Source organism: Aythya marila (genome assembly GCF_965140915.1).
Source record: "Aythya marila genome assembly, chromosome: 9".
Lineage (NCBI taxonomy): Eukaryota > Metazoa > Chordata > Aves > Anseriformes > Anatidae > Aythya > Aythya marila.
Genome location: NC_139050.1, coordinates 19,367,568 through 19,387,540, shown reverse-complemented (window position 1 = coordinate 19,387,540; position 19,973 = coordinate 19,367,568). Strand labels below are relative to the sequence as shown.

General features: G+C 44.5%; 1 protein-coding gene across 5 annotated transcripts in view; it reads left to right on the top strand.

The window, feature by feature from the left end:
• KCNMB2 (potassium calcium-activated channel subfamily M regulatory beta subunit 2) overlaps nt 1-15,861 on the top strand; it is a 129,403-nt gene extending 113,542 nt beyond the window's left edge. For 2 of the 5 annotated variants that reach the window (XM_082767534.1, XM_082767536.1), the window contains exons 2-5: nt 442-552; nt 6,603-6,773; nt 9,155-9,350; nt 13,434-15,860. In XM_082767534.1, coding sequence (XP_082623660.1) covers nt 442-552; nt 6,603-6,773; nt 9,155-9,350; nt 13,434-13,718 — 763 coding nt within the window. In that variant the 3' untranslated portion in view covers nt 13,719-15,860. Of the gene's footprint in view, nt 1-441; nt 553-6,602; nt 6,774-9,154; nt 9,351-13,433 lie in introns of all 5 variants that reach the window. The other 3 variants (XM_082767535.1, XM_082767537.1, XM_082767538.1) reach the window with 3 other exon arrangements.
• Nucleotides 15,862-19,973: the final 4,112 nt, after the last annotated feature.

Sequence of the window (19,973 nt, the reverse complement as noted above, 5' to 3'; positions counted from 1 at the left end):
ATATGATTTTATTTCCCAGCAACAGGGAGCCTTGGGGCTTAGGCTGGGAGAGGTCTTGGTCCAACATCCGACATGGCCTCCAGCTCTTGGACATCTGCTCTGCACTCTTCGGCTCGGTGCAGAAACACCAGCATGAGGATTAGACCCAAGGACACACAGCACATTTCTGGCTGTGATCACCATAAAAACACTTTTTAGCTGGTGGCTGATAGATGCTATTTCACCTTCTAAACTACAGTTATTACAGGAAGGAAGGGCTTACAAGATTTGTCCTTCATATCCACCACTGCTCTGCCATCCCCATTATTTTACATCTCACCTCACGTTAATGGTCCATCTTCAAAGCACGCTGGGCACAGCCACAGGGGATTTGGCACATTGGAAGTAACTTGGACTGCTGCTTTGCATGGGCAGTGACAAAAACTATCCCTCTTCCCCCAGGTCCTTCCATCGTCCCACTGCAGCAAGCAAAAACAACACTGGGCAACCCTCTAAAATGTTTATTTGGACCAGTGGCCGGAGCTCTACATCTTACAGACATGATGAGAAAAGGTAAATGGCATCGATGCTGGTTGTCTCGGATGGGTTTTGAATCTCTAGGAGTGTGCCCTGTCACGGCTCCTCAGTGGGGGCATAGGGAGAGGGAGGGGGGATGCAAAGGGTGCATCCTCTTATCCCTTGCTCCCCCCAGCTCCTCTCTGAGGTCCATCCCTGAGGCTGGCATGCACGCATTGCACATTTTATGGCACACCAATCCCCAGGTGTAGTTTTGCAGCCACAGCTCTATGCCTTTCACAGGTGTCCCGCTTCCAGCCAGGAGCCCAGAGCACACCCACCCCCCTCCTTACGCTGCTCACAGCCCCCTTTCTCCAAACCATATCTAACTGTTCCACATCTGGGTGATGTGTCCAGCTCTTGGAGACGTTTTCTGTTCCTGTGCACACGCGTGAGGGCAAGCATGTGTGCAAGGCACTGCACAGCAGATGGGTGATGACAAGCAGGTGGAAAGGGAGGTGGCTACTGGGAGAGTGCCAGCCCGCTTCAGTGGTGTTGCTGGATGAAATAGGCTGACGAAACAGAGGAATAAACGAATTACTGGGTCTCCCGGGGGGCAGAGAATTGCACAGAGGAGAAGGAAAGGGAAGGAGAGGTTTTAAGTCCTCAGACAAAGCAGCACTCAGTTGGGAATGAAAGAAGTTAAATATCACTGATGAAAGAACAATTGTCAGTAATACTCAGACTCATCGTTCCAAAATCTCTCTCCTTTGTAGTAAGATTTGCTGGACAGCTTGTCTTGTCACAACCGGACGCATTTCCCTTTCTTTTCTTTCCCCCTTCTCCCTTGCCTCCTCTCCTTCAGTTCTCCTTGCAGTCACTGCTAAATGCAATCACAAAAAATCAGACTCCAGTGAAACAAAAGCAGAGGTCAGTACATCTACAGTGCCAATTAGCAAAACACACTCCTCAGATATTCTAATGAGACATTACTGCTGGCATCTGCTTGGGAAAATGGGCTGGTGAGTTCAGGCCCCAGAGCTGCCCTCAGGATGCAGGGTTTCTTTGGGAGAATTAACCAGTCTGCTGAACTCTGCTGCAAAGGCCATGTAGGTGCTCAGCTTTGGATACTCTGATCCCAAAGAGATATTTGGAGGACCTCAACTTGGCAGCAGGTTTCCATGGACTTTCGGTTGGAGCTGGCTCTCTGCCTCTTGCATTTCTGCAGGTCTCCTCTGCAACTGCGTTTTCCCCAGGCTAATGTTCTGTGTGAATACACAGACATGGACGGGATGGTCCAAGGCTAGGCACTTGCAGGAGATATCTGCCCACAGGACGGGCTGGCCAGGAGCCACGTGCTCCTGATTAGCACAGCCTTCAGCTCCTAGCATGCCTTCCTGCAGGGCTGGCTGATTTGGGCTGGGTGCTGTGCTAAGCAGGGCTGGCCAGCATCTGGTCTGCTCAGACCTGGGCAGAGCTCACCCCATCTGCCTGGAGAGGTGGGAGCAGCACCCCTGTACCTACACGCTGGCCTTGGCAATTTCAGGTGCCTTGTCAAGCCATCAGGAAGGATCGTTCATACCCTATGAGTGATAAATAAATGCAGGATGGAAGGGGAAGAAGAGAAAATGGGAACAGGAGAGTGCTGACCGCAGCCTCAGGGCTGCAGAAGAGAGGTGTGAATGTGGAGCAAGTGTTGCTGATGGGAGGGATTCATTTGCTAGTGTCTGGCAGAAATTTTAACACATGTAAGGTCACTGGCAGCATCACTGTACCAAACAGGCAGTGCATTTTAGACAAATAACATCCCCTAAGCGATCCTTTCCTAGGAATTCTGTGTTCTTTAAGCTTCAGATGGGAAATTGTCAGCTGGGGCAGCAAACTTTCATAGCAGCAAACCTTAATAATAGCCTGCTGCAGCAATGACCCATTGCAGCAATGACCCATTGCTGCAGGGGAATCGTCTCCTCCTGGGTGGGAGGTGTCTTACCAGCATCTGCTTCTGCAGGACCAAGGCCAAAAGTTATATTTGTTGCTCTGTTTTAGAAATCTGCTGTTCCCCATCTGCCACTTTTAGGCTTTGGAAACCTAACCAAGCCCTCATTCTTCCTCAGCTGTCCATTATGTTTCCACAGTACTGTAAGACTGGAAAACCAGAGCACTGGATTGGTGTGGTTCGGTTTGGTCTGGTTTGGTGGGGACAAGGGAGGAAATAAAGTGAGTGAAATCTGTTCTTACCAACAGGAATCCTTCCACAACCACCATGAAGATTTGTGTAAGAGCTCCAGGGAGGTCGCATGTTGCCATAGCTCTAACAACAAAAAGCAATGCGGTTAAATATACCCGGTAAAGAAAAATGTAAAGAAATTGGCTTCTGAGCAGAAAAGCCCCTGAGCACTGGCAATACTGTAGGTAACAAACAGGAGTTTTCTGAGTTTTGCATTCAAGGATTTCTGATATCAGCAGACATCTCAACATGAGGTAATTTGAGTGACTTCTGCATACTAACTGTGATATACGAGTGGTAAATGTGAATTCAAAGTCACTCTGAATAATGCAAGCAGACGGGTATCCCCCCTGCCAACCCCACAGCAGCTCTGTTCTGACAGAGGCAGCATCTCCCTCAGCACCTGCACCATGGCCCATCTGCAAGGGAAGAAATTTGAGTGGAGGTAACTCATATTTATCTTCTGAAAAATAAAGCAATTGCAGGTGCCTGGTTATTCTAGTTTTCCAGTTTCCTGGTTATTCAGTTTTCCAGAACCTGGATTGCCTTTGCAGCATGCTTAGATCTACCCATTTGGGAGTGAAATGAGAACTGCTATACTGGAGAAGCCTTACCTCAGCCCCCTCCTGCTCTGTGTGACAGCACCTGGCTGCAAACCCTTAGGACCTTTTCTACTAAACACCAATAAATCCATCACATCCCCCGGGCTGCAGAGAAGTCCTGCCCCAGCAACCCACAGAGCACTTGGGGAGCATGTGGCAAGCCTCATCCTTTATGTAAGCTGGTGCTAAAAGCTCATGTCCCCCATGATGGCAAAGGAAGGCCTTGGCTGCAGCAAATATGAGCAACTCTGCAGATGTAGAACTTCTTTAGGAAGGCTGGCTGGCTCAGACCAGCACTATAGTTCTCCCTGGTGGTCTAGTATTCGGGCTAATAACATAACCCAGGCTGCCAGAATCCCTCACACAGGTCCTTCCCCTCCCTTCTCCTGAAGGGCACAGAAGGAGCTATGGAGCATCCTGCAGAGGGATCCCTGCTCTGCTGCGAGGGGGGAGATACAGAGAGGGAAATCTCTGCTCTGTCCCCGGCAGGCACGGTCACGGCCGAGGTTTCCTCTCTGGCAGCTGAATCTGGGTAGAGCAGCCAGCCCGTATCCTGCGAGCAATTTGGCAAAAGGAACACGGAGATTTAGCAGGGGAGAACTTCAGTTTGGAAATGATGAGGACAGCAAAGACCTTTCGTCCTTGGAGGATTGCTTTCCATTAAATGTCTTTGCAGAATCTGTGCTCTGACAGCTGGCACTGCTTTAAAAACAAACTACACCCCCTCCCACGCCAGTGTCCTATTTGGGGAGTTGTCACACGTAATCACAAGTATTCGATGGAGTCCCCAAGATGCACGGTGTCGGGGTGCAGTGCTGTGTGTGTACGCAGGGCAGCCGTCAGCTAATTGCAGCTGTGCAGCCCTGGGGTACAGAATCAGCCGGCTGAGCATGATGCCTTGCCGGCTCACCGAGCAGGGAGAGGTCCCTGGGCTGTGCTACAAGTTCATACGTACTCAAAGTCCTCCCCTCCCCACAGAGCAGCAAGCACACGGGCAGATGCCATAGCTGCTGCTCCAGCTGAGGCGATGCTGAGGCTGCCCTGCTAGTGGCAAAATGTTGTATGTACACTATCCTGTCCCCAAAACCAGGGCTCTGTAGTACAAAATGCGCAGCCAGGTAATAGCTGGTGTTCCTGGTGTGACAGGGAGCATATTGTTCCTTCCCCAGAGCTGTCAGGAGTGGGAGGAGGAGGAGGGATGGTCAGGCAGTGTGTCTCCTGGGTGGTATCAGGGCTGCTGTCCACCCACCACGAGGCAGGTGGGGACCACACGCCGTCCTCTTTGCCCACCACCTGCCAGAGAGTGCATCTCTACAATGCACCCTTCAGTCCCTCTTTTTCTACCTCTCATTCTACATCAGAAGGATGAAATACATCAGGAGTATTTGCAACCATTCTCAATTAGCTGTTTGTTTTTAAATTGTTCATCGGTGACCCTTCTTATGTTCTAGCTGCTCTGGTGACATCAGTGAGTGATGGCACTGTGTGCTCTGTGTCTACATGCAGACATGAGTTATGCTGTGTGATCGGGTAATGTTCTGGAACTGCATGACAATTTCTTCCTTCCTGCCGACTTCCATTTGGGAGCACTGCAAATCCTAATAGCAGCTCTCAGAGTTAAATACAGTTTGATAAATAATAATAGAAAAGTAGCGTTAGATTATTGCTCTACATCACTTCTTTGAAGGCAACGGCATCTACCAGTTCACAATACATTTTTCTCCCCAGCACCAGCGAAAATTTTGACAGGCTGAATTACCATTTAATTTCCAACTAGAAAAACACTGACAAGCTTTAAAGGATGGTTTTGAAGAGAAATCATGGACAGCTAAAGATGTAAATTACAGTAGGATGAAGAAACTTCAGGGGGTCATAGGTATGGGAGACTATCTGACTGCACTAGCACCTAAGCACAATTTTTGCTGTAAAACCCCACACCATATGTGCTTTGCCTGGCTATGACTCATCATCTAAACACAAATTCAATTCCAGCTTCAAGGAGTTTATGATTGAACTTTTTTTTCTTGTTTCTACTGTGCTTATGTATGATTTTGCATCTGTCTTAACTCTATTTCCTTGTCCCTATTAGTGGATGTAAATTACACGGTTGGTCTGTCACATGGTGCTTTTTTTCCACGGTTGCGTGAAACTTGGTGGTTTCAGCTTAAAAGAGTGGTGGGTTTGCTAGAGCCCAAAGTGATGTTGATGTTGCTCACCTGCCATTTTGCAGACAGTAGAAGAGGAACTTCTTCCACGTGTACCTCTATGTCCATGTTATGGTGGTGCCAGGGCTCAGAGGCGTGCGGTTCACATGCTTCGAGTGCTGCCTGGATGATTCAAAAGAACCGTAACAGAAAACACAGGAGATTTTGACCATCCTCAGGTCTGTAAGTACATTTTAAACCCACAAAGTTTGAGTGTGTTTGAAATGTACTCAAATATTTCCTTCTTCACCATTGTGTCCTCATGACCCATTGAATCATCAAAGGCTCGGAGATGAAAGAAGGACTTATGGTTAGAAAATGGAAAGGATTCTGCTGAAGGGGGAATGGTTTGTTGTATCTTCTTTTTTTTTTTTTAATCCCAGAACAAATAGCTTTAGTGAATAATTTTCTGTGAGGGTTTTCAATGTAATGAGTAACGGGTCTTCCAGAAAGCAATTTTAAAAATAAAGTAAATAAGCTCCCGATCAAAAAAAAAAAAAAAAAAAAAAAAAAAAAACACCACAGAAATCAATTGCAAAATCCCCATAGTGTTTCATGAGCTTTGAGTCACACTCAGCGTGGAAAATTTCCACTAACCTATAGGGAATCAAGAAAGAACACTGTCCTTTCATAAAAAATCGGTGACTACTTTCTTTAGGCTCTTTCCTACATGTAACGTAAGACCTGTTACTATACTGAACTGAAGAAAAGACACCTCCTATAACTAAATATCTTCTGGTGGCCAGAATTGGCATTGAGAGGTCAAATTCATCCACAGTAGAATTATGCTGAGCCAATGAAGCTGCACCAAAGAAGGATTTACTGAGCTGGCACAAGTTTCTAATCTTTCTATTTGCAATAAGAGGTTTTTACCTTTTCAGAAATGGCTGTAATTTGTTTTGGAGATGAATAAATTTCCACCAGGTCAGAGTGAATCCATTGAAAATGGACACCTGAGGACCCTTAAGCCTTTCTCACCCACAAGATGGTTATGGAGGTGGAACTGCCCACCCCGCAGAGGGCTCATTGATTAAATATGAACTTCACATAAGAATGTATTATTTTCAACCTCAGAAATATTTACCAAAAAATCAGGGATCACGATCTACTGGACAAAAGGAAAACAGTCACAGCCCTAAAAGCTGGAGAAGACCGGGCCATACTCCTCGGGCTGGCCATGATGGTGTGCTCTATCATGATGTACTTTCTCCTGGGAATCACCCTGCTGCGGTCTTACATGCAAAGGTAATTTCATTACAGTTGCCCTGACCTCACACGCTCTGTTCCAGATGACTTACTGTTGGTTATTCTTTTAACTATTTTTTTTTTTTTTTTTCCTTTGGTCAACATACATCAGATTCTGCATTTGCTTACCCCAGTATAAATTACGCGTAGCTACAGTGAAAAGCAAGCTGAGCAATGTCAGCATAAGCAAGGGAAGTATTAGATCCCTGTTTGACGAAATCTTGATCCATAAGCCTTAGACTTGCCACAGTTTAACATATCTATAATATCCACATCAGCTGGCTTGCAGCCTACTGAGCTCTGTAAGCCTCGCAGAGGCTGTTGCTGTAAAGCCCAGGCAAACTCTGGAGAGAACAGCAAAAATATTTAGCTGCCTCAAGAAACAATGCATTTACAAATGAAAAATGAAGAATCTATCTGGGAAAGAAATCCAGCTGCTTTGGAGCATGTAGTTTTCCATGTAGGTTACTGCTTTCATGTCAACAAGTGAAATCCTCCCAAAATAGAGTAATTTGCTGAAAGTGAAGGATCATCTTTCATCATTACTGCTCTGTACTTAATTTTTCTGAGTCTTTCTCTGGCTTTCTTCTCTGGTATTGAGCAGAAAGTTTGGCCTGTAATTCATTAGCAGTATTTGAAAGCAGTTTTCAAGCACCAACCCTATTTAAAATTCAGCCTAGACTGTAATAAGGCTGTCAACAATGTTTTTTCTGCTCTGATCAGCAAAGTTAGGAGAATGAAAAATGCATAATTGCGGATCAAAAGGCTGGTGTGTCATGCCCAAACCCACTCTGAGGTAGTGGCCAATACCTGGCACATGCTGGCTTATCCCCAGCAGGCTTCATATTTAGATATGCATAATTAGTGCCTGAAGGTAACTGTTATGAATATCCTCCATTCTAACAGTGCACCTGCAGGAAAATATTCCTTCTTGACCCTGCCCCAATAAAGAAAAAAAAAAAAAACAACACACAAACCCACAATGCATAAACTGTGCTGATTTTCAGCATCTTAGTTGTGTGATAAAGGTATTTGTCCCTTTTTAAATCCAGGCAAAGTTTAGCTTTTTGAAGATAGGGATCAAACCCTTTTAAGTATCTAAGAGTATTTGCATTTCCAAATTGCTCTCCCAGACCTTTTAGCAATACCAGGGTCAATTGTAGAGGCTACTAAGGTCAGAACTGCTCATGTGGAAAGATGATTTATATTACAATCTATGTGAAAAATTGCCAGAAGATACCAAAGCACCTATGAAGTACCACATATTCCAACTTCACAAGTCTGTTGTAGGTAGGTGTTAGTTTATCCTCCCCATACATGAATAAAGGTTAAAGTGAGGAAACGAAGGCTACCCTATGCTGTCATGTCTCTCGGTGCAGCCAGATCTCCTTAGGGGCTATTTTCCTTTGCAGACAGCAATACCCATCCAGCAGAATGCTTCCTGGGAAGAAAAAAAGAAAGAGAAAAAAAAAAAAAAAATCTTTCATTCGATTTCCCTCCAGAAATCATAGCATAATTTAATAAAAATGTAAAACAGAATATACAAGCGTAATTACTGCCAAAATGAAATACCAAGAGAATTAGTCAGCAATCTTGGCTATCACTTATCACTGAAAGCCTTTTGCAGGCTTCGGCACGAAGCAAGCAGACCTTGGCTTCCTCCTGGCTGTGGCCAGGGACAGGCTGCGCTCTCCTCCCTAAGGAAAATACAGCCATAGGTTGTTAAATACATACAGAAAACCCAGGTGAACAGTGACAGTACATACCCAGGCTCCCTCATGCCAGTTTTAACCTATAGTGAATGTGAGATAAGCTGAAATCCCCCAGAACGACTACATCAGGAGATTTAACTTACTGAAAAGCAGGCAAGCTGCTACCAGAAAAGCTTTCCTGCTGGTAGAGCTGCAAGTGGTACCACTTGTGTGCTACTGGGGGCTTGTGCATATGGATATCCGTACCCCAGGAATGCAAAGTTGTCCCCCACTTTAAGCTGAGCTGGACTTTGTGGTGAACCACTGAGTCTTGGTTCACAGTGCCCTGTCATGAAGTTGCTCTCCCCAGGGCAGGCTGCTCCGTTTCCTTGTCTGCTGATTCCCTTTGATCTCAGATATACCTTCTTCAGTCTGAGTTTTTTCATTTACACATAGGAGTAAGCAAATCAGGTATTTTTGTGCCAAAAGCACGTACGGTAGGGACTGTAGAATAATACCCTCTGTCTGTGATGTGTGACATGAGGAAGCTCAGCCTTTGCTCAAAGCCCCACAGCGTGTCCCATCAGCCTGCAAGGTGCCCCGGGTTTATCCCTGATGGGAAGGCTGAGCTGCAGTTAGCGCTTATTGCCCATTCTTGCCATGCTCTAACATCTCCTTTTGTCTGCTTAGCGTCTGGACGGAAGAGGCTCAGTGCTCGCTTCTCAACGCATCCATCACAGAAAGCTTCAACTGCTCATTTAGCTGCGGTCCAGACTGCTGGAAAATCTCTCAGTACCCCTGCCTCCAGGTGTACGTCAATCTCACCTCTTCCGGCCAGAAGCTTCTGCTCTACCACAACGAAGAAACAATGAAAATTAATTCTGAGGTAGGAGCGCAGAATGAAATTTCTTCCAAAGTGGGTTTCTGCAGGGCTGCTCGTTCTGTTATATCCATTCCCTGCTGTAAAGTGATATAACGCTTCCAGCTCCTGCTTCCCTGGTAAGCACAGAGCAGAGAAAGCAGAAATCAGAGCCCAGACAGAGAACAGCACATCCCACATGGGGTGGTGGTCCCAGGGGGGCAGGAGAATAGGAACGGCCTCATTTCTGCAGGGCCAGACAAGGCAGCAGAGGGAGATGAGAGCCCTGTGCCTGGCAGCAGACGTGGCTCCGTCTGCATTTCTGGTGACAAACCCTGAGCCCTGGCAGTCTCTGCTGAGGTCAGCTGTGTTGCTGGGGCCATGGCACAGCACTTATCCCTGCCGGTGGTGCAAAGATGCTGAAAGTTTACAGAGGAGAGACTGTCAGGAGAAAAGACATAGCATAAAAATAAAAGACAGACTAAGAAGCCAGCCCATCTTTCTTGCACAATTTCCCCGATTCCAGACGTTGAAACAAAAACATATTTCACAGAAGAATTCCTTTCTCTGCTTCAACGACTGCGAAACCCAGCGTGACTCAGCCCAGGTGGGACGGAGACAGCTCCCGCCTGGCGGCTGTGGTGAAGGCAGCGGATGCACGGCTGGCATCCCTCCGGCCACAAAGGCGAGGCTGGCAGGATGCCCTCTCCCCACCACCCCTTCCTTGCCCCTACAGCACCTGGGTACTGAGGTCTGCAGGCTGCAGTGAGCCGGGATGCAGCTCAGGCAGTGGGCGTGCAAGTGCCAGAGCTGCACTGACTGCTTTGCTACCCAAGGTCACCGAACCCCAAACTACAGGCGCTCGGCAAACTGCAGCCCGCAAAGGCTGAGCCCCATTGTCAGGCTGCTGACAACGTAACCTATTGTGTTTCTATTTATGGCAGCAGTTCGGTAGACCAAATTACTTCTGCATATTAAGATGAAGTGATATTAAAATGAGTCAAAGCACAGAGTAGTTGCACGGGGCCGGTTGTTCTGCTGGATAATTAGCTCCTGTGGCTGAGAGATGAAGTCCTCTGGATCTGAAGTGTGAAATGCAGCAGTGCTCCCCAGCCCAGTTTGGAGTCAGTGCAGAAATGAGGCACACTCAGCTCATTCCACGGCACTTGCAAACCAGGACAGACCCAAATTTCTGCTGGGGCAGAAGTAAAATCCAGTGATGCTCATGCTGTGATTTGGTTAAAACAGATCAGATCAGTCTCTGTGCTCCACTGGATTCAAATAAATCAGCAAGTTCAGCATAAATCTTCACTTTCTGTTATTGATTATTTTTATTTGCTGAAAACAGACTTTGAAATTCCCCCAGCCACCTCCTCTTCCTAATTTAATGTAGGCACGGTTAATACTCCTCCAGCCCAAGGTTGTTTTACAGGTTAAGCTCTGCTCTCGGGAGGATTCCCAGCTTTTCCTGATATGCTGCTGCTGACTATGTGACCTGAATCCAAATGCAGTTTTGAATACAAGTTCTCAACAGCTGTAAACTACCTGGCTTGTTGTGCCTGGCTGGGATCAGCAGAGCCTCCAGGTTTCAGACCAGCACAGCCCATCTCAGCAGTGCTCCATACGTGTGATACCAAGTAGGCTGTTGGCAGTAGCTGCACCTGCTCGAGAGCCAAAATCTGGGGAGAGACGGTGCCTCCTGCTGCAGAAGTCAACTTCATCGACTTAAACGACACCGCCTCCAGCTTGCCCAGAGATTTGCGTGGTGTCCATCCCTGGAGATACTCACATGTGACTGGATAAGTCCCTGAGCAGCTCTTCATTGAGCAGAGCTTTGGACTGGACATGCCCCCAGGTAGACAGCCTGTACAGACTGACTGATCCTTTAAATTAGAAAAGTAGGGCTGGAAATGTAAGTTTTCTTTATATCTACCTAGGGCATGCTTCTTGTGATCAGATTGCAAGTAACACAAGAGCCACTTTTCTCATGTTGTGTCACAGAATCCTTACTGGAGGCAGAGACACAAAGTTTACTTCCATGTTTGCAGGTTCCCAGGTGTTCAACAATGCAGAAGTGTAATAAAACAGCATAGAGCTAGCAGGCTACATTCACAGATACAGAGTAAGTGATAGACGCAAAACTCCCTGCCAGGCATTGGAGAAAACTAAATGGTGATCAAAACAAAGGAAACATTCCAAGCATCCCATTATCAGTGTCTGCCTTCTTGCCTGCCAGTCACCTACACAATGCTCAGGGGAACTGGGACAAGGCCACTAGCATGTGGAGTGAAGGGCACTGTATCTCGGAGAGCACACAGGAGGCTGTAGCACAGAGAGAGATGATTTTGGCACAAGAAGCCTGGGCTGAGAGACAAAACACATCAACCGCCCTTGCACAACTGACTTCCATGGCTTCGTATTTTCAAACCCTCTTGGTACAGTCAGCCCAACCAGCCCAATATGGCTGGTGGCTCGGGGACATCAGGCATCAGAGGCAGCAGCTCAAGTTCTGCTTCTGCATCAGGTCTCCTACAAAAGTGTCTGGAAAATAGTCCAGCTTGCAGGAAGCCAGGACTTGCAGAACCTCCCCACTGCACTCCTGAGGTGTTTCTGCAGACTTGGAGTCCAGTAATCTGTCATTGTTTGGGCTTTTACGTGACTGCTGTTTTCTGAGGGAAGAGCTTGGAAAAAGTGGCCAAGTCCTCACTCAATCTCTTCCTTCAGGACAGTAACAGTTGGGACTTCAAGAAAAAAAAATACCTAGCACCAAATTTGAAAAACCAAACAAAACAACAACAAACACCCACCACCTAAACATCAGAGCTGGAAATACTGCTAAGACAGTGACAGCATATAATTCAGTAAAAGAAAATGAGGCACAGCTTCACTGAAAAATTTCCCCTACTTATTAGATTCTGATGTACTGAAGAGTCATAGGCAGTGGAAGATGGCTTGTGGCTTTGGAAATTTAAGACAAATCTGAACAGAGTGCAAGACAATATCCAGGGGGGAGCAGTCCTGTATCCACTGGGAAGATGGATGAGATATTACTGCTCTGATATTTTCCATCTCTAATTTCTAGAGCTCTATGAAATATTCATAATGGCAGGCTGACATGCTCTACCATTAATGCTCCAGTCTGCTAACGCCAGACAATCTTCCTGCCATGCTTCAAATCATATTCTGGGCTAATAAACCTGCCAATGAATCAATCAAATCCTGTTATGAGCTTAATCTTTTGATCATTATTAGGACTAGAGATTTGTCTCAGTATGTTATGAAAAGTCACAGCACAGTCATGAAAAAGAACTGAGGGACATTTGTAAAGTTTATACATTAAAACAATAAAAACCCATGGGTTGCATTATTTTAATCAAGATGTCTTTTCCGTTCAAAAAAATTTACTCCTTCTCATTAAATTATCTAAATTTAATTATCACCCCATACAAGTGAGACCAGCAGTGCAGCAGGGGAGCATGGTGGGACCCATGAGCAAATTAAGCAACAGCCCAAGGGCCACCCCAGCAGCCAGGCTGGTCTCCAGCAAGAGGCTGAAGGGAAGCCTTCTGCCACATTCCTAAGAAAATCCGTTTACTCTTAGACTTTCCATTTGTTCTTATCTGAGTCATTGTCCCTAAGGGAAGATTTGTATTAAGGTCTCTTTGGGGCCTTTCCCTCTGTGAGAGAACTCCTGTGCCTAAGATCATGTTGATCCAATGCAAGTGAGGTCCAATCTACCAGATTTGTATTTACAGCGAGCCAATTACCCATCTCACTGCAAGAATACACACACCACTTAAGATGAAGAGGTGCTTCATCAGTTCCATTTCTGCATGTGTAAATTAGCAATAATAATATATTCACCTATCCATGAGGCCGCTGTGCAGATTAAAGCACTAATGTTTGTACAGCACTTGGAGGAACTCCAATGGGAAATTCCCTAGATGTACATAACAGTGAGTTTTGTCTGGGATAGATGTATTACTGATTTAATAGCATTATGTTTCTTTTGAGAAGCATAATCATCTCTGAATTCTCCTGTTTGTCACCTGAAAACAGACATAGTATCTGGTTTGAAGATGCATTTTTCTCCCTCTGATTTCTTCCCAGTGTTCGTATATACCCAAGTGCGGCAAGAATTACGAAGAATCCCTGTCGCTGGTGAACGTTGTGATGGAAAACTTCCGAAAGTACCAACGCTTCTCCTGCTTCTATGACCCCGAAGGCTCTCAGAAGAATGTAATATTGACCAAACTATACAGCTCTAATGTACTGTTTCACTCCCTCTTCTGGCCCACCTGCATGATGATTGGTGGCGTTGCCATCGTCGCGATGGTAAAGCTGACTCAATACCTTTCCCTCCTCTGCGAGAGAATCCAAAGGATCAACAGATAAGAATGAAAACTTCAGAGATTCAATTACCGCTAAAATACTGTTTTCTCATTCTTCACCAAAGAACCTTAAGTTTGTAATGTGCAAGTCTGTTCTAAGTTCCTTACTATATTCTTATAAGTAGAGCAATAATGCAAAAGCTGTTCTATATGCAAACATGATGTAATATGCAGACAACCGAAAAAAATACTGTTTTGTGTTGACCGTCTATATGATCTTGTTTTATGCTGAGACTAGTACTTCTTTCCTTTCTACAGCCAAAATTGGGCTCAGTGTGACCATTTGCCAAGCTCAGTCAATTGACTTTTTCACTGGATTCTGGGGAAATTCACTCTGGACAAAGGGCAGCGAATGACTCGTGCATCACTGAGGTCTCACCTCTGGCTCAGTCCAATTCAATGGATTTGTGGTTTTGCTTTTTTATTATTGGCTGCAGGGGGAGAAAAAAAAAAAAAAAATAGAAACACCAGAGGTTTTTCTATTGTTAGGTGACACAAAATGGACATATCTTAGGGACAGGGACAAGCATGCAGTATTAACAGCCTCCTTCAGTTCAGAAGTAAATTTTACCGTATGGTGTTTAAGGTCTTTTGCAAAACACTTTGTGGTTTTATTTTATTTAGTGCTATAATTTTCCTCTGTCTTACCAACAGCATCTTCGTTATCTGCAGAAGCTGTAGCCAAAAAAAAAAAAAAAAAAAACACACACAAAAAAAAAACACACAACAAAATCACCTTGTTCCATTTTCTACTCCAGTCTGAGCCCTATTGATGGAGATGGGACCAGAACACCTTATGTAAAGATTTATTACTCATTTGTCTTGTATTTGCTACCATATCACTGTAAAGAAAAAAAAAATAACACAATCAGCTATTTTTTCATTTTTTACTTCCAACTATTTTAGATTTTTTTACTTGATATATATACAGATATATATATATAAAGAAAAGCTATATTATATCTAGTTGTGTATTGGAACTTGATTATGGGGTGTTTTTTTTTCTGTTTTTACCAATGAAAAAGTGAACAATATAACCTGTATTCATAACCTTCAGCCTTGGATAAGATCATAACATGGAGGAGTGGCACTGCAGGATCTTATCCAATATTCATGATGTTGTTGCAGTCAAAGGTCCCTATTGCTGTGACATCTGAAATGACAAAAATCTCATCCAATTCTATGGCTCAATTAATTGAATTGTTAGATAATAATCACAGTGCTTCTGGAAATCTCTCCTGACCTTAACGCAGAATGCAGTGCTGGCTGAAGTGAATTTTGATTTCAAATGCCCAGGTGAAATGATTTATTGGAAAAACTCAGATTCTGACTAATATGTTGTTCTGTCTGTCAGATATTTACTATAGGGATCCTGCCAGTCTAATTTCATGCACACTGTAGTCGCGATTTCCGCATAATATATTTTTATTCCCCTGTAGAAAACATTCCTTCTTATGTTATGTTTAAAGACACCTCTCATAGTTTCTCACTTTGTACTTAGCCTGAAGGACAAATGCAAGGCAACTCCTGTGAGCAGGCTGTGAACTCACTACCCAATGGTTCAAAGAATTCATTTACAGGCCTATTCAAACCAAGAAACTATCACTTTTTTTCCCTCAAAAAGACTGCAAAGAAAGTATTTTGCCTCATTCATCTATATATAAGTACCTTTCCGTAGCATAGCATTAACAATTTCAAGATGTTACAAAACTTTACAAGTCATGCAAGTGTAACATGAGCTGTGAAAAAAAAAAAAAAAAAAAAAAAAAAGAGTTCTCAGCAGTGAAAATGAAATTGCAATCTTGTAATCAGTAGTATAATTTTCCTTAGGTAAAATAATTCCTGGAGGGTGTGGGGTATAATCAGGGCTCCAAAAATATGTAATAAAAAATAAATTAAATCTTCCAGATTTCAATATCTTCTGCATTCAGACCTGGCTTGTTTCATTAGACTATTGTCTGTAGCTCCTAGTGCCTTGAAATTAGGAGCACTGATGCAATGGGGAACTCAAAAAGGTTTCCTTGTAAAATGCTTTTTTGATCAACCCATGGGATTTTGCAGAAACCAAACGGGGACGCAGGGCCTGCTGCCTGGAGTCAGGCACTTGGTGTTACCACAAAACTTGAGTGGCCAAACTTGCAGGGTACAGGATGCGCCTAGGCCAGAACCTGCCAGCCACACTGCTGAGGCATCTTGGCCCATTTAGGTTCCCCTTCAAGCAGAGGGGTTTGCGACAGCCAGCGACAAAGCCACTCTCCTATCTCACGCGTGACACTTCAGCTGCCATGTTGGTGCCTTTCGGTGGCGGGGCCGGGACAGCTGATTGCTGCTGACACCCACACATCAGGCACTGCCTTTGACGTGTCATGCCAGCAGCGTTTCACCTGTAGATAAAGCATCCTGACGCTGTTGCTGTCTGTAATCATTTTGTTGATGTTAATAGAGAGATCTGTGGGGTAGTGAAATAACTTGAGTAATTGGATGGAGCAATGTAAAACAGTAATTTTAAAGGGAATTACCCACCTGATCACTGGCACAGTTAACCCCCCACTGAAGTGTTAGCACGGCAAGTGTAATTTTGACAACTCCTGCTGCCCCAAGGAGGTAGTGTTTCAGAGGGGATGTTTGCCTGTGCTTACTCTACCTCCATTTTAATATCCTTTTCAGCCCCTGCAAAATGAACTGATATTCTTGTAGAAAGCACAAATGATGAGAAAAATTCCCTATTTGCATAGCTCTGGGGTTAAAATTTAGTATTCATGCAACCCCACCATGTTTCTGAGGCTGGTTCTGACTCTCCCCAGCACAAATACCTCACCTCAGCATCCCGGCTGGGGCAGGAGGGAGCAGCCAGGGCTGCCAAACCCCTGAATGGAAAAGTGCCACAAGAAAACAGCAGCACAGTGTTAAAAGGCATTATGAGGCATCCCCGTGGGGTTTAAAGCATGCGTAATACTCCAGGTGCCGCATTCGCATGGCCTTTTAATAGTTGTTATTTTCTTAATTAGATTATTTATGTCAGGTCTTATTTCTATCCTGGAATATCTAAATCTGAAGCTGAAGTGTGAACGTCCCTGCTGTAATTCTCTGAAACTTGGCACCTTGCAGCAGACCCAGTAAATGTCACCAGCTAGGACGACAGAGAGCGTATTTGGGTTTATCTTTTCTAATTGAGGAGACATCACTTTTATCTCACAAAATGTACCCAAAGCACAAGCAGTGGGAGTTGGAGGTGAATACAGAAAGGTGGAAAGAGCACTCAGGAAACAAGAGCTGCACATCTCGAGGAGCCACCAATGCAGTGATCTCAAACCTGGCACGAAGTCCGAAGCAAGGCTGGGGACACTGCTGCCTGCATGTCCCCACCTTGGGGCACTCTGCTCTTACAACACAGCCACGTTAAAAGCAACCAAAGACAAGCCCTGCAAGTGCAATGGGGAGGTTTCTCAGCCGGCACAGCAATATTTAGTTATATCAAAGTCTGTGTCCCCAACCCAAAGGCTGCTGCCACGACACAAGCCACAGCAAAGGTCAATAGAAGAAGACAGTGAGAAAGCACCGGCTGGTGTCAGCCTGGTCCAGGGGGACTCCAGCACCTGTTTTGCTATGACAGCTGAGACCTTACAGCATTACAACTGTGTTAGTATAACCTCTGGAGGGAATGGCAATTTGGGGGTAATAGCATCTTAAAAACTGGACAGCTGATTCCCTCCCTCATACAGTAATGCCCCTGTTAACACAGCTGTAGCTATTCAATGCAACTTTCCAGTCTCAGAATCCAAGCAGGAGAGCATCAGCTCTCCATTAGCCCCTGTGCTGCTCATCATCTATCATAGATCTGGTGAAAGAAAAAACAAAAACACTTTTCTGCTTCACTGAGCACCCTGAACATGTCATTTCCCAGCATCATGCAGTCTGCGGTGTACCCAATCATTTTACAACTGTGTACAAACTCTGCCAAGTTTTGGTTGTTGGGGAAAAAAGTAAAAAGGAGGGGGAAGTATCAATTATTTTGTTTCAATGTTTTGAAAACAAGATGTTCCCATTTTTCAGTTTGAGCTGATGTTGCCTGTTGAAAATCAAAAGGGGGGTAGTTTTCTTACTAGCGAAGCTTGAAAAACAAATATAATAGTTCCTCTGATGTGAAACAAAGCTATTGGCAATTGCTTGGTTCACTGAACAGTTTGGAGAATTTATTTTTTAGGTGCTGACTGGTGACATTTCTTTTCTTCTATTTTCCTCAACAGTCAGAGAGCCACAGGATCAGTCACATACACAGCCACCGGCAGCCCTGGTCATCCCAGAGAACATCAGTGATTGCAACCACAAGTAAAGCAAAGTGTCAGCCTCAGAGCCCCTAACAGCTAATAAACTAGAAGGCAAGGGGGAGGAGGAAAGCAGCATTTATCAGAGGTGCAGTGAGGGGCAGTGCTCCCAGGGCCAGCTCCCGGTACCAATGTCCCCAGCAACCTGTTAAGGTCTGATTTCAAAACTGGAAATGCTGCCAGGTGAATTCACAGCATTTTTATTTTTTTTTTAATGAATCAAATTTCTTCAAAATGTAATAAAAAAGTGTTATAAATAGCAGAACCCTCCCTACAAGCCTGCATACTTTTTATAGTTCTCCGTTTTCATCCGGGGAGCTGGTAGGTGAGTATATATTTAACTGAACTACATTTATTCAGGTGAGAATTTAGGGTATTTTATTGTAATATAAAAGATAAGAGATGCTTATTCCAAAATGCTCTACAAACTCTACAGAGCCAGCAATAGAGAAGTGAGGCCATTTCCAGGCAGAGCAGCAGCAAGTGACTCATAAAAACACTGAGGAGGCACAGGGAACCGGTCTTCTCATGCAAAGCACAGAAAGGGTTTGTTTACTTTGGAAGTTCCAGAAAAAGAAGTGAGAAATACAAGCATCCCCAGAAGGTGTGAAATATTTATGGACAGGTCAGGACTATGGGAGCAGATAAGAAAAGTTCACCCTGCACAGCAGGATCAGCTGCTGCTATAGGTGGCAAAGAATCTTTATGGCCTTTTTTCCCCCCAGAAACAGCTGCCATTTCCAATACATTTTGGGAAAACTGTTTAAAAAACAAAAAACAAAAAACAAACAAACAAAAAAAAAAAAACAAACAACAACAACAAAAAAAAAACACTAAGATGATGGTTTTGTCACTCAATTCACCACAAACTAGTTCCAAATACAAAACAACATTTTGTTTCAAAACTTATATTAATTTGGTTTAGGGAAAAAAATGCACAAAGCTGAAACTAAAAAAAAAATTTAAAAATCTGAACCTGTAATAGAGTGATCAGCTACTATCCCACGGAGCTCTTTATATTGACTGCACTTCAATTTTTTCAGGTTTTTAGTTTTTAGGAAAAAAAATAAAAATAAAATTCTAATTTTTCATGCCATATGCAGGATAGGAAAAAAATCACCTAAAATGTCATGGAATTGAAAAAAAGCTTCCCACACAGCTCAGGCTAAAATGCTCAAGAAAAGAAAAAAGTCTCCTAGGGTAGATTTTCTAATATATCGTGCGATAATGTATATGAGAAAAAGTGGGAGGTTTCATCATCCCTCTTCTTAAAGTCTCCAACTTGGCTATTCTTTTGCATAACTGCAATTACTATTCTATTTTCAATTACAAAAGCCCTTTTTTTACCACCCAGCCACCTGCACGCAGCTCCAGATCACAGAGGATGGATTGTGCTGAGCCTGCTGCTCAGCTGCGGACTTGGAATAAAGCGGGCAAGAAGGAAGAAGGCTTTGAGACACTTCCATGTGGAAGGCACTCCTGATTTTAATCACCACGCACATAAGCTCTGTTACGTTCATCACAGATTAAGCAGGCAGCAAAGCATGACGACTACGCAGCAACACCTTTATCACTCCCCTTACAAGAGCAGGCTCGAAGTCATTAATACAGGCAGACAGCTGAACAATGCAACGGGAGCTAAAACCGCAGAAGGCTGCAAAACTCAGTTTTGCCATATGCTCAAAGACGGGAGGGAAAGCAAGATAGTGGCAGCAGCAGAGCTCTTTGTCCCCCAGCACCCACTGCCTCCTGCCCTGCACCCTGCTCCAGGTACCAGACGTTATAGATGTTATATATTATCTCCTGCCCCGCAGTGAAACACAGTCCCAGCAACCTGCCACGAGCACTGTCATTGCGTAGTGTGTAAGCTACCTTTAAAAAGTCCCATCAGTCCAGGTTTCTATTAAAGAGCCTTTAGGAGAGAGTGGGAAAGC